This window comes from Eulemur rufifrons, chromosome 6 (assembly GCF_041146395.1).
Source record: "Eulemur rufifrons isolate Redbay chromosome 6, OSU_ERuf_1, whole genome shotgun sequence".
Lineage (NCBI taxonomy): Eukaryota > Metazoa > Chordata > Mammalia > Primates > Lemuridae > Eulemur > Eulemur rufifrons.
In genome coordinates, this window is record NC_090988.1 from 91,312,934 (window position 1) to 91,325,583 (window position 12,650).

General features: G+C 35.3%; 1 protein-coding gene across 1 annotated transcript; it reads right to left on the reverse strand.

Annotated features, from left to right (window-relative positions):
- Positions 1–10,295: 10,295 nt before the first annotated feature.
- LOC138384441 (olfactory receptor 4C6) lies at positions 10,296–11,269 on the reverse strand. Its single transcript, XM_069469944.1, has one exon. It carries the CDS (start codon positions 11,223–11,225, stop codon positions 10,296–10,298), a length of 930 nt encoding a protein of 309 aa, XP_069326045.1. The 5' UTR covers positions 11,226–11,269.
- Positions 11,270–12,650: the final 1,381 nt, after the last annotated feature.

The window sequence follows — 12,650 nt, forward strand, 5'->3', positions numbered from 1 at the left end:
ACACCTCACTTTCCACAAGGTTTAGTGCCTTTTCTCACTTTAATCACCAATGACAGATTTCACCAGGATAAATCTTCTATTGGGCAATTTTATTATTAATATTTACTTGCAAAAATAGGGTACGTAAACTATCCTCTAAACGTTGTCATCAAAGATTTCTTACTTTAAAAACCAAAAGGTAGTATTACTAGACTTTCAACTTAAAACAATAAGTTAACACATTTATAGAATATGAATAATTTAAAATAGATTCCTAAGAACATGACATTTTTAAAAGATAAATTCCCATATTAACACAAATAGTCTCTGTAGTATGTTAAAATTACAGTCTTATAAATCTTTCTAAATGACAGTAGACAAGTACTTCCCCGGGCAAGTGTTTCTTCATATATATGTATTAACATATCTGTAGGGATAATCTTTAGATTCCTACATAAAAGCCCATATCTTGGTTCCAGGACATAATAAGCATTTTTTCCTTTACACTCTAACATGTTTGGTATGATACGCAATTTTAAATTCTCTAATTCAAGTATATCTAAAATAATTCTACAGCTTTGTTAATACATAATGTAAAATATCATATTCCAAAAACTGAGAATATAATCATTTGGTTTATCTGTTATACATGTAAGGTGCAATGTGTTGCTCTTTATATTTGGCAAAATGGAAAACAAACACCTATCAGGCTGTATATTAAAACGAAATACACTTTGTATATTCTGATTAATTTCTATGTTTTGCTAGCTTAATTTTTCCAATTCAGATTTCTCCAGTGAAAACACATGATATTTGAGAAATGAGGTATATTTTAACATGTCACAGGAATTTTCAATGAGTATCGTGTGTCAGTTGTTTCAAGAACTCACTTCTTGGGTCCTGTCCTTGTTCTGGAAAATCAATGCTTCTTTCACTGACTGTAACTGTAGATACCTCGTGCATCCATGTGTGATCATGGAACACAGGGTAATATGTGAATGATGAGTGAATTTAGAAATTGTTCCAAGTGGCTACAGTTTCTATATTTCCACACAGACTTCCCATTATGTCATTCTTTCAGAGAAATGTAGAAGTATCCAAAGCACATGCCTAAAATATAAAGGCAAGTTACTTAAACATAATGCCAATATTTACAGTACAAAGGTAGTTGAATATTCTCACCTGATAAGAAAATTCATTAAAAGAAAAACAGAGATGCTATGTTTGCATGACTATGTAAAAATTGACCTAGTTTACCTAATTAGTGGAAATTAACATGGCCAACCCCATTATTTGGTGTCACAAATAAACAACAAATTTATCAACACTAAACTTAGTTACTGAAATTTTTTCTTCTCAATTATGGTGAAGCAACCAAAAAGCACTTTATTTTCATTGAGCATTAATTATAACATTCATGTGCCTAGTTATTAACTTCTGTACCTAACAAGGCAAGTGCTGGGATCTAACTTCTTGGGAAAGCTATTGACAGAGCATTCTTATAGGTAGAAGAAAAAATCTTTAGTTTTTCAATCATTCAAATAGCATACCTCTATGACCACTGCTTTCCTAATTAAAAGCATCTCCCTAGATGTCCTCAGTCTCATCCCAGGAAATGGAGACCTTCTACAAATTTCTACAAGCAATGATGGACATAGGGGAAAACATAACACCTAGAGGACTAGAGACCACCTGAATACATATTCAAGCTCAGGAAGAAAATTGAGTTTTCAGAGATCTCTTGAGTTATTTTATCAGGAAAATAATTCTTGCATTTATATGGCTCTGTTGCAAATCTTTATCTCATCATATGTTTAGTTAAATATTGGATCGTCTGTGCCATAAGGGCCTTAGATAAAGAGTCACATAAACACCTCTCTGAACCAGCCAAAGATCTTTATAATGTAATGGCCTCCACTAAAAGTTGGCAGATTTCAATTTAGCTAATAAATCAACTGAATCCAGCCACCGCAAATGTCCTATGTATTATTTCTAAGATTTAAAGGGCACATCTAAGCACTATGCCTCTTTTATTGGTAAATGCTAAAAGATGCACAAATGTATTTTAATTCTGAAGAACTATCTGATGAGATCAAAGTTACTGTTGATTAAAATATGACTCCAAGATGAAGTACTAATATATGCATAAGGTATCGTTCTCTACATCCCTTCCAGCTGAATTCAAAGAACTACTAATGCTCACTGCTTATGAGGCAAAAGTATTTGCTAGAACAAATGATGACTACAACAGCCTAGAATCTGAGTTTATTAACTCCAATAAAAAATACAAACAATATTAACTGTTGGAAATGTTGCCTCAAAAATATGCCATAATCCATGGTAATTCTCTGTAACTAATTTCTACTTCCAAGTTAGAAAGTTAAACATAAATCTAGCAAAAATGTTTCATTTTACCCCAAATTTCCAACTAGAAAACTGTAATATGAATGAGCTTGAAAGCATTTATAAAACTAGCAAGGTACCAAGGATCTGTGGTACCAATATTTTGAAGGAGAGCCATAGAGCTAGACTCTGCATGTGGGGTCTCTTTTCTCTATAAATATGGAACAATCCTAAAATTCACAAATGAAAGCCTGAAAAGCTGGGGGCAACTTTTGTACATGCTTTACCCTGAGGGATAAGAAATTGAAGTTCTACCACAGAGAACAGTCCTTTTTAAACAGCCAGGCTTTCATCTGAGATCATCTGAGGGCTTTTACTCTTGGAGTGGGGGAGAATAGACCATAAAGTGGTCCTCAAAGGAAATCAAGCCCAGCTTGAATCATCTAATTTCTTGATTGAATTAATGTTATCTGGGACATTTACTTCTCCAATTCTGGCTGCCAGCTAGAAACACAGGAAATACTTTCTTAAAAAAGAAAACATCAAAAAAGTCTTGAATTGCCTGACAATTTTTTTTTTTTTTTTGAGACAGAGTCTCACTCTGTTGCCCAGGCTAGCATGAGTGCCGTGGCATCAGCCTAGCTCACAGCAACCTCAAACTCCTGGGCTCAAGCAATCCTCCTGCCTCAGCCTCCTGAGTAGCTGGGACTACAGGCATGCGCCACCATGCCCGGCTAATTTTTTCTATGTATATATTTAGCTGTCTATATAATTTCTTTCTATTTTTAGTAGAGATGGGGTCTCGCTCTTGCTCAGGCTGGTCTCGAACTCCTGAGCTCAAACGATCCACCCACCTCGGCCTCCCAGAGTGCTAGGATTACAGGCGTGAGCCACCGCGCCCGGCCCCTGACAATTTTTTATATACAAAATCTGGCACTTAAAAAATAACAAAGTATAGGAGAAGAAGAGGTCTGACTGAACAGCAAGAACAATAAAAACAGACATAGATGATTCAAATAATAAAAAACAAGCATTTTAAAATAAGCTCAGTATGTATAAAAATTAAAATGCAAGATGCATAATACATTTGCAAACTCAAATATATTAACTGAAATTAAGAGCTCAATGATTGGCTTTAACAGTAGATTAGAAACTGATAAATAGAGAATTAGTTAATTAGAAGAAAGATTAGAAAAAAATACGTAGACCAATGTTGAGAGCAATAAAGTAAATGCACAAAATAGTATGAAAGAGGCATAAAGGACACAGTCTAAAACTCTCACATACATTTAATGTAATTACAATTCCAGAAAGAGAAGAGAAAGAGAATAGGGTAGCCAAAATATTTGAAAAGGTACAGCTGAAAATTTTCTAAAACTTTTGAAAGACATTAAGCTGTAAATTCATAGTATGTTATAAGTTTCATGAAGAATAAATTGTAAAAAGAATAATTTTAAAAGGATAAATAGGAAAGGTGAAGTATAACGGGACCAAAAGACAAAGAGAGAATATTAAGGACATAGTGCATTCAAGAAAATAACCGTAAGACCGACAACCTATTCTTAAAAAGAAGTGTTGAAAACCAGAAGATGAAGGAAATAGACCTTCAAAGTGATAACTGGAAATATGTGCACATAGAACTAAATATCAATTTTAAAATCTTATAGAAACTTAGGCAAAATGCAGAGATTTTTCCTAATCAAATGAAAAAAAAAATACTTAGAGATTCTGTGACCAGCCAGACGATATCTCTGGAGACTGATATTCGGGAAAAAGGAAAAAACTCTGAAGTTGTACAAAGGAAATGCAGGCAAGAATGAAGACTATGAGAATGAGGTAATATAGGAGTAAATAAAAATGAATATTAACTATAGGCAATATTCATAAATATAAAGAAATAGGAAGATGGTGAATTAAAATCCAAAGATATGATTGATTAATTTTATTTCAAAAAGTTTACAAGGTACAAATGTTTTTTGTTACCTGGATGAATTGAATCATGCTGAAGTCAGGACTTTCAGTGTACCTGTCACCAGGATAGTGTGCATTGTACCTGACGGGGAGCTTTTTATCCCTCCCCCTTCTTAGTTTTCGATGTCCATGACACCACTTTATGACCATGTACATCTCATTTAGTTCCCACTTATAAGTGAGAATATACAGTATTTGTTTTTCCTTTCCTGAGATGCTTCACTTAGGATAATGGTCTGCAGTTCCACCCACACTTCTGCAAAAGACATTATTCCATTCCTTCTAATAGTCGAGTAGTATTCCATGGTACGTGTACCTACCACATTTTCCTTAACTTGTCAGTCGATAGGCAGTTGTGCTGGTTTCATATCTTTGCAGCTGTGAATTGTGCTGCAATAAACATTTGAGTTCAGGTGTCTTTTTTATAAAATGACTTCTTTTCCTTTGGGTAGATATCCCATAATTGGATTGCTGGATTGAATGGTAGGTCTACTTTTATTAATAGTTCTCTGAGGAATCTCCATACTGCTCTCCATAGAGGCTGTACTAGTTTACATTACCATCAACTGTGTATAATGTTCCCATTTCACTGCATCCATGCCAAAATCTTTTGTTTTTTCACTGTTTAATATTTATAATGATAAATTTTATTTAAAAAAAATAATTAAATTCCCTATATTAAAAAAAGAACTCAATAGTAAGAGCCTAACAAGAGAAACATCTTAAATAAGAAGACAAAAAACGTAGAAATAAAATAGTAGAATAAACTACATAAACCCTGACCAAAAGAACAGTTGCTTTACTAATATCAGGCAAAACTAGACTTTAGGACAAGAAGCACTACCAGAGATAAATTCTTTGTAATAGCAAAAGGTCAGTAGAAGGAAGATACGGCAATTATAAATTGGTATGTACCTAAAAACATAGCTTCACTGAACTTTTGAAAATTAGATTGACCTAAAAAGAGAAATAGACAAATCAGCAATAATACAAGAAGATTTTAGCTCAACTCTCAGTAAAGGCAAAACTATGCACAGAAAAACATTCATAAAATTATTTAAGTTTTAAACAGCACCACTAACAGTTTTCACGTATTGACTTCAGAGAAGAATGTATCCAACAGCTGTAAAATCCATATTCTTTTTCAATTGCACATGGAACATTTAAAAAAAAAAATCAAGCACATGCTGGTCCATAAAGCAATTCTCAACCCTTTCAAAGAATTATAATCATAAAATGTGTCTCTGAACATATATATCAAGACTATAAACTAGAAAACAAAATCCTAAATTTAGCCAGATAATTTCTGTATATGTGAAGATTAAGCAAATATCCTCTAAAGAACCCATTGATAAAATAAATAACAATAGAAGTTAGAAGATATTTTGAGCTTAATGATAATGACAATATAACATACCAAAGCATGTAAAAGTCAGCCAAAATCTTACTTGCATTTATTAGAATATAACAAACACTGAAAAACCAATGCATTAAATGTCCATTCAAGAAGTCATTTCACCAAGCATAATGTCCTTGAGGTTCATCCATGTTATTGCAAATGATATCAAAACTCCTGCATAAGTACATAAAATTGTTTGTCAATTAAAAATAAGATAAAGAAGTTACTAAAGTCCTCAAGTTTCATGCATGTTGTCATAAAAGGAATATGAATGATATGAATGTAATCACTTACTTTCTGGTAAATAAAAACAGGATACATAATTTCCCAATAGACATTCTCAAATTGAAGGGTATGATTCATATGGAAATCTGTTGAAATTTTCCCTCGAATGGTAAAACTTTGGTCAAAGAACACAAAGTTTAGTCCACTGAATGAGCATATGTATGAGCAACATATCCTTCAGTGCAGGGAGCATTTGGTTCTCACTCTAGAAGCAATGTCTGGATATTTACAGACTCCATGCAGTATTCTCATCATTTGATCAGGCATACAAGACATTAGTGAATGGATGATCAAGAAAGTCAGCAATAGATGATGCTGTCATGGAAGGCCCTCCTTCCATAATCTTCTGAGGGAAGATTAAAGTGGGTTATGAGGATTTTCCAAAGAACCCCGAGTTTTGACTCAAAAAAGAAATAGAATGTATTTAGCATAGGCTCTGGAAGTGGCCACTTGGATACATGTGATGACGAATGACATATAATGATGGGAAGAACAATGGCATGTTCCATCCAAGTCCACCAAACCACTAATGTAATGAAGACTTCCATGGTACAACATTAGTATTAATAGAAAAGCTATTTTAAATAGTTTTGAGAATTATTTACTAGGGTCAAGGACCATAACATAGCTTGTAGTGATAGTACAAAGAACTGTTAGTCATACCTCCTGATGGTTTTAAATGAATTTATACTTACATAGACTTTTTAAAAAATTTCAATAGAGTTAGGGGGTACAAATGTTTTTTGTTACATGGATAAACTGTGTAATGCTAAAGTCAGGGCTTTCAGTGTACCCAGCACCAGAATTGTGTACATTGTACTCAGCAGGTAGATTTTTACCCACCCTCCCCACTTCTTAGTTTTTGATGTCCATTGTTGCAAAAGACATTATTTCATCCCTTTTCACAGCTGAGTAGTACTCTATATATATTAATATTAATATACACACACCCCCACATTTTCTTTATCCACTCATCAATTGATGGGCACTTAGGGTGATTCCATATCTTTGCAATTGTAAACTGTTCTACAATGAACATTCAGATGCAGGTGTCTGTTTGATACAAGAACTTTTTCCTTTGGGTAGATATTCAGTAATGCAATTGCTGGATTGAATGGTAGGTCTACTTTTGGTTCTTTGAGGAATCTCCATACTGTTTTCTGTAGAGGCTATACTAGTTTATATTCCCACCAACAGTGTATAGGTATTCCCTTTTCACCAGATCCATACCAACATCTATTGTTTTTTGACATTTTAGTAATGGCCGGTCTGACAGGGGTAAGATATATCTCGTCATTTTAATTTGCATTTCCTTGATTATTTGTGATGTTGAGCATTTTTTTTTTCATATTTTCTTGGCTATTTGTCTTTTTTTTTTTGAGAAAAAAATCTTTTCATGTCTTTTGTCTCCTTTTTAATGGGGTTATTTGCCTTTTTCTTGCTGATTTGTTTGAGTTCTTTGGATTAGGTTACTGAGTATGAAATGTCTGATTTCCTTAAGTACTAAATTTGATAGTTGCTATCTCTGACATTTCACTTTGACACTACTTGTTTTATTTTCTTGTGAAGGTACATCCTAATACTTTCAAATGCATGTTTTGGCTTGTGATTATCTTTCATTGCTTTTAGAGAAATTTTTGTGAAACCATGGATAAGTCAAAAATTTGTGTTATTTTCTATTTGAGTTCTGTCCTGGAACCAATGCAGCACAGATAGCTCGAAATATCGATGAAGTGTTTGGGAAGGATGTGGCTAATGACAACGTTCCGTTGTGGTGGTTTTAATCTTGAAAATGAGCCACGTGGGCTACCTGAGACCAAAGTAGATAACGATGAGCCGAAAACTAGTGGAATCAAATCCATCTCAACCTACCTGTGAGATGCACTACACTAAAAGCCCTGACTTAAGCATTGTAAAAGATATCCATGTGACAAAAATATTTGTACCTCCTTAATATTTTGAAAAAAAAAAAAAAAAAAAAAAAAAAAACAATTGTCAAGACTTACTTATGGAAATGTACTTAATAAAAAAGAGAAGCACCCCATTTAATGAGAACTAATTTTAATTATCCACAGAAAAGAAGTGAACAAACTGGCAAGTGACCCTAAATTACAGGATCACGTTGTCAGAAAAACTCTCAACTATACAATAAGAAACATAAACCTAAAACTAATGTTAAGCTGTTTATTTGATTGACATTTGTCAAGTTATTAATCCTCACATATTCAAATATAAAATTAAGGACTTCACTCCAAGGTCCATTCCAATATTTTTATTATATGATTATGGTAAAAAAATCATCATAAAGTTTTAACAAAGATCCAAATAATCACATTATTATGGAATTTTCTTCTGTGTTGATAAGAGAAAAAACTAAAGAAATGTAAAGTCAAGATGACTACTTTATTCTGAAATATTTTAAGGCACTATTGTGAAGTTTGTTCTACAATTGAAGATTAATGGACAAATAGAAGCTAGCTATAAAATATTTATTTTATCTTATTTAAAAAATTTATATTTATTTATTTATCCACTTATTTTTAGCTCTAAAATCTCTTCATGCCATATTGTGCAACTCGTTTTTTTTTTTTTTTTTTTTTTGAGACAGAGTCTCACTCTGTTGCCTGGGCTAGAGTGAGTGCCATGGCGTCAGCCTAGCTCACAGCAATCTCAAACTCCTGGGCTCAAGCAATCCTACTGCCTCAGCCTCCCAAGTAGCTGGGACTACAGGCTTGCGCCATCATGCCGGGCTAACTTTTTCTATGTATTTTTAGTTGTCTAGTTAATTTCTTTCTATTTTTTACTAGAGACAGGGTCTCGTTCTCGCTCAGGCTGGTCTCGAACTCCTGACCTCAAGCGATCCACCCGCCTCGGCCTCCCAGAGTGCTAGGATTAGAGGCGTGAGCCACCGCGCCCGGCCTGTGCAACTCCTTGACAGCGCAAAAGTTGGAGTCTGTGTTCTGAAAGCATTTTTGACCTTGGGTTATTTTGAAGAGTTGATAACAACATTCATTCTCTTTGGGGATTTTGAGGAGGGGCTAAACCTTAGATGTATTGTACATAATCTGATACTTGCTACATTTCTGGTCCCTCTTCTTTCAACTTTTTACTTGGATCATTATGTTCCACCCACACTGGTCTTGTAGAGTTTCTTGAAAATACCATGGTAGGTTCTGCACAGGAGTTTTCTCTTTAGATTCTTCATTCTACTAATCTGTATATGTCTATTTCCTTCTGATTCTTTTTTAAATTATTGGTGTTGTTCATTATTATTAAACTTATTAATTAATATTTTTGATAACTTTTCCTAAGAAAATCTCCAAAGAATATAAAATCAGCTGAACTGTAACCTAATGAGAGAATCCTTCTCTGCCTACCCCCATGAAGTACCCTCCAAAGTATAATCCTAGCCCTCCATTTCCATTAGCTCATTCTAATAATCACTGTCTGACATTTCTTGTTTATTTTAAATTAAATTAATTTAAATTAATGGCTGTCTCATTTTCTTCCCTAACCATCTGAATTTGGCTATTTGGAAAAACAAAAGCTCTTGTGTTCTATAATTATTCAACAAATATTTACTGAAAACCTAATAGGTGTCAAGCATAAATAAAACAAAAGTTCTTCCCTCACTGACATCCAGTCTAGAGAAGGCAATGGAAAGTAACAAAAGTCAAATGGTAATTATACAAAGATAATTATACTTTTGGTCATTGTTATTAGGGAAATGAAGGTGTTAAGATAGAGAATAATGGCAGGAATGGAAGAAAATTCAATAGAGTCACTGAAGGGAAAGGCTTCTCTGAGAAAATGCGACTTAATCTAACTACTGCTGGAAATTAGAGAGAAACAACCAGCTGCAGAGTGTGAGGGCTAATTTTCAGGTAGAGAGAAGCAAAAGCACTGAGGTGGGGAAAGGCTTGTGTACTTCTAAGGCTGACGCTTAGGGAGGGAGGGGGTGAGGGCTGGAGATGTGTTTGCAGAGGTGGAGGCAGCAGCAGGATGATCAGGGAATCCTAGGACAAGACAAGGAGATTCTAAGACAATGGGAACTAAGGACAGGCATAAAGCAGGAAAGTATCATAATCTCTAAACTGTAAATAATCTGAATCATGAATCAGAATGGGAACTAAGGACAGGCATAAAGCAGGAAAGTATCATAATCTCTAAACTGTAAATAATCTGAATCATGAATCAGAGTCTATAGTTTTAAAAAGTGCCCCTGGCCACCAGCAGAGAATAGATTAGTTTAGTTCTCATGCATTTCTGAAAGAAAGACTTCTGCTTAGGGGAAAACACGATGTTCTCAGCATGACAGTTACTTGCCAACCAAAGTGCCTCCTTTCATCCAAAGTTTCTTCATGGCAGTTTTCACCTCTGCATTCCTCAGGGTGTAGATCAAGGGATTTAACATGGGTGTGACGATTGAATCAGACACAGCCATTGCTTTGTCAATGGAGTAAGTGACCACAGGCCTCATGTACAGGAAAATACACGGCACGAAGAACAACACAACCACCGTGAGGTGGGAGCTGCAGGTGGAGAGGGCTTTGCGCCGCCCTTCAGAGCTGTGAGACTTCAGGGAACACAGGATGACCGTGTAGGAGGCAATTAGGATAAGGAAGATGGCCATACACATCACCCCACTGTTGAGGGTGACTAAGAGGCCCAGGGTACGGGTGTCCATGCAGGCAAGTGCCAGCAACTGAAACAAATCACATATAAAGTGATCTATGATATTAGGACCACAAAAGGGTATTTGATACATGAAGAGGAGCTGTATTGCTGCATGAATAAATCCCCCCACCCAAGCCCCTCCCACCATCAGGTGGCACAGCCTAGGACGCATGATGCTGGTGTAGTGCAGGGGCTTACAGATGGCCACGTAGCGGTCATAGGCCATCACAATGAGCAGGATGATGCCCACACCGCCAAAGAAATGCTCCGCAAAGAGCTGGGTCATGCAGCCTTCAAGGGAGATGGTAGCGCTCTCAGAGAGAGAGTCCACAATCATCTTGGGGGCGATGACAGAAGAGAAGATGACATCCGAAAGGGACAAGAAGGTAAGAAAAAAATACATAGGTGATCTCAGACTCTGACTTGTGATTATGGTGACCATGATGAGTAGATTTCCCAACACTGTGGCCACGTACATGATTAGAAACATGGCAGAGGATATTTTCCGCAGCTCTGTGTTCTCTATAAGGCCCAGAAGAATGAAATCTGTCACATTGTTTTGATTTTCCATTTATCAGGTGCTCATATGAGTTCCAGATGAGAGTTGAGAATCCTAAAAAAGTCCACATGTGATTTATAATTAGTGACTAGTTGGCTTCCTGTACTTCCAGGACCCCAGGGAAACAGTTGTTTTTTACTCGTTTATTCACCATCCAAACATTTGGCTTTTAAGAATGTGCTAAATAAAGAATTTAAAAGACAGATGCTTCATTAATACAAGGTTTCCCCAAACCTTTTCTCCTCTCTTTCTAAATTGTTCTTCCATGTCAAATAGGTTTCTCTTTGTCCTTCTCCTACCTTTATGATTGTTATTAATGGCCAAATTTTTGAGTGCCTAACTTATGTTTGAGGCAATTCCTTGTTACAGGCACTAGGATAATCCTATTATTAAATTTATTTTGTAAACAAAGGAAGTGACTCTTATAAAGTTTAGGAAACTTAACCACGGTTACATAGCTGGTGGGAAGGGAAGCCAGAATGTGGACCATGTTTTCTGACTCTAGAATTAGTTCCCTCAAACATCAATATTGCTTTTCTAGGAATTAGGGTATGAGCTTATCATTTACCAATCACTCTGCTAAGTACATTACTATTATTATCCTGTTTTATTTTAAAATCAATCTGGTGTTGTGGGTTATTCTTATAGAAAAAATAATTATAAACTTTGTATGCCCTTTTTTTTTGAAAAATAAAGTAATTCTTATGTATTTGTTTTGCTTTACTTCTAAATTTTAAATGTTCATATACCTGAAAATAGTGATTATATAATATTTGACTAATATTCTGTTCAATGATGAAAATTACAAACCATGATGGTACAACAAAAAAATCCATAAGCCCAGTATAACTGTCTTCAACCTGGAATCAGCCCAAGTCATTCCTTTCAGTTTTCTCTGTCCCTTAAATGCAGCAAAGGATTCTGAGTGTAACAGTGACAGCAACTAAACAATTAGCTTTGAGAGGTTGACTATGTTGCTGGGCACGGTACCAAGTATGTTAGATATGTTACCTCATAGAAATCTGAGGATACCATATGAGGTAGGTGCCTGTACTACTTCCATTGTAAGGAGAAACTGAAGCCTTGGGAAGTTAAATCTCTTGCATAAGGTTATATAATTATTTTGTTGTGTGGATCACACAGCTCAATTTCCTACCTACTATGTTCCACCACAGGAGAAGAGAAGAACCGATTCAAGGGAAATTACTACTGCAACCAAGAGGAAAGCTGCAATGAAACATGTCTCATATTACTGGGGACTTTTAAGCAGAGGCTGATTTCAATTTCTTGGTAATTTTGCAAAGCACAGTTTTACATTGGTATTTGGATTATACACTCTGTGAATGATGAGCGGTCACTCCTGCTATTCAGTAACCCACTCCCCACCACCCCTTACACCAAGTGTGGAGCAACTGCAGGAGACTGGGGAAATGCCAT

Bases quoted from the DNA above. Each gene is read 5' to 3' on its own strand.
- LOC138384441 (XM_069469944.1), bottom strand. From the start codon at position 11,225: ATGGAAAATCAAAACAATGTGACAGATTTCATTCTTCTGGGCCTTATA.